The 4376-nt window shown below is 41.9% G+C and overlaps 1 protein-coding gene across 4 annotated transcripts in view; it reads left to right on the forward strand.

Moving 5' to 3' along the window:
• Nucleotides 1-4376, forward strand: part of USP37 (ubiquitin specific peptidase 37) — a 131730-nt gene that overhangs the window by 75234 nt on the left and 52120 nt on the right. For all 4 annotated transcript variants that reach the window (XM_017856809.1, XM_017856812.1, XM_017856811.1 and 1 more), the window contains one exon: nucleotides 330-520. In XM_017856809.1, the coding sequence (XP_017712298.1) occupies nucleotides 330-520 (191 nt within the window). The remainder of the gene's footprint in view (nucleotides 1-329; nucleotides 521-4376) is intronic.

The raw sequence follows: 4376 nt of genomic DNA on the forward strand, positions 1-4376 counted from the left end.
TTTTTTGTATTTTTTAGTAGAGACGGGGTTTCACCGGGTTAGCCAGGATGGTCTCGATCTCCTGACCTTGTGATCCGCCCGTCTCGGCCTCCCAAAGTGCTGGGATTACAGGCTTGAGCCACCACGCCCGGCCTATTTTTATATTTTTAATAAAGATGGCGTTTCACCATGTTGGCCAGGCTGGTCTCGAACTCCTGACCTCAAGTGATCCACCTGCCTCAGCCTTCCAGAGTGCTGGAATTATAGGTATGAGGCACGCCCAGCCTCAGTGAGCTATTATTGTGACTAGAAATGTTTTTTTCTGATTAAAGATATTGTTGTCTTATTAGGATGCTCATGAATTTTTAAGTCAGTGTTTGGACCAGTTGAAAGAAGATATGGAAAAATTAAATAAAACTTGGAAGACTGAACCTATTTCTGGAGAAGAAAATTCACCAGATATTTCAGCTACCAGAGTATACACTTGCCCTGTTATTACTAATTTGGAGTTTGAGGTTCAGCACTCCATCATTTGTAAAGCGTAAGTAGTGTCTAAGAAATGATTTTCCCTTTTTACTTCTTTATGGCAAGTGATTAAAACTCTCCTACGATATACCAGATGCCATGAATTCTTTTCTGTTGTTAAGACAGGGTCTCACACAGTCACCTAGGCTCTGGGGTGCAGTGGCGCAACCCCAGCTCATTGCAGCCTAGATCTCCTGGGATCAAGTGATCCTCCTACCTCAGCCTCCTGAGTAATGAATTTTTATCTCATCTTCCTTTCTATGTCATAGGGAAATATAAACCAACAGATTATATCAACCTTTTTTTTTTTTTTTTGAAATCTTTATCTTTCTATGGAAATGCTTAGTCTGGGCACAGTGGCTCATGCCTGTAATCCCAACACCCTGGGAGGATGAGGTGGGCAGATTGTTTGAGCCCGGGAGTTCAAAACCAGCCTGGGCAGTATGGGGAAACCCCATCTCTACAAAATATACAAAAATTAGGCAGGTGTGGTGATGCACACCTATAATCCCAGCTACTTGGAAGGCTGAAGTGGGAGGATTGCTTGAACACTGCAAGTTGAGGCTGCAGTAAGCCATGATAACGCCACTGCACTCCGGCTTGGGCAACAAAACAAGACCCTATCTCAGAAAAACAAAACAAAACAAAAATGCTTGGTGGAGTGAGAACTGAGGAAAATTTAAATACTTTATTATATGCTTTAGTATTGACTAAACACTTAATTTTGATCTGTGGTTTTATTTTTTTGATTCTACATCTTTTCCAGTGTAGAATGTTGAATTGTTTGGGAATGTTTTTCTTTGTCACAAAAAAAAACACATTACTTGCTTTTTTGGTTGAACCCCACATTATTTTACTAAAATATTTTTTTTACAAAATAGATCCGATTTGAATTATTTTACCTTTGCAATGTTTTTGAACCATATTTACAGTAATTATCCACACTTACTTTCTACATTAAATTAATTTTCATACTTACCAGGATTTCTATAGCCTGCACATCACTTTAAAATATTTCACTTTGACTAATCTTCTAGTCATCTATAATACATCTCTGAATCGATTTTTTTCAGATACAGTGTAATTCTTCACAGTCTCTATATAAAAGAGAATTATTTCTATGACTTTCACACATGACTTAATGCAGAATTACTGACTCACACATAGTCTTTACTCATCAATATATTAAGTATACTGCCCTGTCATATCCTGTTACTCTGTGCCACTCATAAGAAACCTGACTTTGTGGGATTTTTTTCTTTTTCTTCCTGAAAATCTGTGGTATTCTTGAAATTCACAGTTTCACTATTTTACATCTAGTTATTAACACTTTTTGTTACTTTTGCCTTAATATGGTAGAGCCTTTTCATCGGAAGCTTTGGGATTTTCTCCAGCTCTAGAAAACCGTTCTCTAAATACTGCTTCTCTTCCATTCTGGAATTTTCTTCAGAAATATTCAAAATCCATATTGATTCTCCAATTTTCTGTCCTCCATATCTATTTTTCTCAGGCTGCTCAAAATGATAGTGTTCACTGACATCTTTTCCAGGTGTAACATTCTAGCTTTTTTTTTTTTTTTTTTTTGAAACGGAGTCTCGCTCTGTTGCCCAGGCTGGAGTGCAGTGGCCGAATCTCAGCTCACTGCAAGCTCCGCCTCCCGGGTTTACGCCATTCTCCCACCTCAGCCTCCCGAGTAGCTGGGACTACAGGCGCCTGCCGCCACGCCCGGCTAGTTTTTTGTATTTTTTTTTAGTAGAGACAAGGTTTCACCGTGTTAGCCAGAATGGTCTCGATCTCCTGACCTTGTGATCCGCCCGTCTTGGCCTACCAAAGTGCTGGGATTACAGGCTTGAGCCACCGCGCACGGCACTGCATGATGTTTTAATGGAACACTAACTGAATGATTGCTTTACCAATTTTTAAAGTTCTTTTAAGATGTGCACTACCCAAGTAGCTGGGACTACAGGTGCGCACCACCATGCCTGGCTAATTTTTTTTATTTTTTGTAGAGATGGGGTTTTCCAATGTTGCCCAGGCTGGTCTGAAACTTGTGGGCTCAAGCCAACTTCCCACCTCAGCCTCCCAAAATGCTGGGATTACAGGCACTAGCCCCCACACCTGGCCCCATATTCTCATTTAGGTAGTGCCCTCACTTTTCCAGATCTTTACATGAAGGCCATTTGCTCAGTGATGTGTTTTCTTGCCACCCTATCAGATACTGTGCTCCGATCTTTCATTTTCCTCTTCCTACTGTGTATTTCCTCCTTTCATGTATCACTATCTAACATACTGTATGTTTTACTAGTGTCAATTTCATTGTCTCTCTCTCCTAGTATAATGATGGCTTTGTGAGAGGAGGTATTTTTGCCTTGGTTTATTCACTGCTATCACCCCAGTGCCTAGAACATTTTCTGGCATATAGGAGGCTCTGTTAGATTTTCAGTGCTGTGTAAGAAATTGCTTCAAACATATTAGCTTAAAACAACACCCATTTATTCATCCCAGCTCTGTAGGTTAGAAAACTAAGCACAGTATGGCTGAGTTCTCAGCTCAGAGTATCATAAGACTGAAATGAAGGTATTACTGCCTGTGCTTTCATTTGGAGCCCAGGTTCCTCTTCTGTCTCATTAAGGTCATGGGTAGAATTCAGATCCTATGGTTGTAGGACTGAGATCCTCATTTTCTTGCTAGCTGTCCGCTAGAACCACTCATTTCCTAAAGGCTGCCTACAGATCCTTGCCACATGGCACCCTCATAGGCACTTCACAACAGTGCTGTTTGCTTTTTTCCAGGCTAGCAGACAGTATACATCTTTCTGACTTCAGACTTCTCTTTCTGTCCTCTAGACCCAGATTTAAAGGGCTCATATGGGCCGAGCATGGTGGCTCATGCCTGTAATCCCAGCATTTTGGGAGGCCGAGGCAAGAGGATCACTTGAATCTAGGTGTTCGAGACCAGTCCTGACAACACAGTGATACCCCCTTCTCTACAAAAAATTTAAAAATTAGCCAGACATGGTGGTGCACACCTGTAGTCCCAGCTGTTTGGGAGGCTAAGGTGGGAGGATTGCTTGAGCCTGGGAGGTTGAGGCTGCAGTGAGCTGTGGTCATGCCACTGCTCTCCAGCCTGGACAACAGAGCAAGAGCCTGTCTCAAAAACAAACGAAAGGGCTCATATGATTGGATCTGACCCATTCAGATAATCTCGTTTTTGATTCATTCAAAGTTAAGATTAGTAACCTTAATGATGTCTGCAAAATTCCTTTGGGCCAGGTAAAATAACATCATCATAGGTGTGGTAGCTCATAATTATCACAGGTTGGTTCTACCCACATTCAAAGGGGACAGAAATATACAAAGTCAAGGGTCACCTTAGAATTCTACCTGTGAGGCCGGGCGCGGTGGCTCAAGCCTGTAATCCCAGCACTTTGGGAGGCCGAGACGGGCGGATCACGAGGTCAGGAGATCGAGACCATCCTGGCTAACACGGTGAAACCCCGTCTCTACTAAAAAATACAAAAAATTAGCCGGGCGTGGTGGCGGGCGCCTGTGGTCCCAGCTACTTGGGAGGCTGAGGCAGGAGAATGGCGTGAACCCGGGAGGCAGAGCTTGCAGTGAGCTGAGATCCGGCCACTGTACTCCAGCCTGGGCGACAGAGCAAGACTCTGTCTCAAAAAAAAAAAAAAAAAAAGAATTCTACCTGTGAGAGAGGCACTCAGTGAATGTTTGTTGAATGAAAGACAAATATACTCTTAATGTTTTTCAGTCTTTAGCTGTAACAGTAGGGAATTAGGATAGAAATATGAATATTACCTAAAGTATTGATAAGACAAAATGAAAACAGGTCAGCTACAACTATTTAAAAGAAATTTG

The sequence above is a fragment of the Rhinopithecus bieti genome, unplaced genomic scaffold (genome assembly GCF_001698545.2).
Source record: "Rhinopithecus bieti isolate Rb0 unplaced genomic scaffold, ASM169854v2 scaffold_42532, whole genome shotgun sequence".
Taxonomy (NCBI): domain Eukaryota; kingdom Metazoa; phylum Chordata; class Mammalia; order Primates; family Cercopithecidae; genus Rhinopithecus; species Rhinopithecus bieti.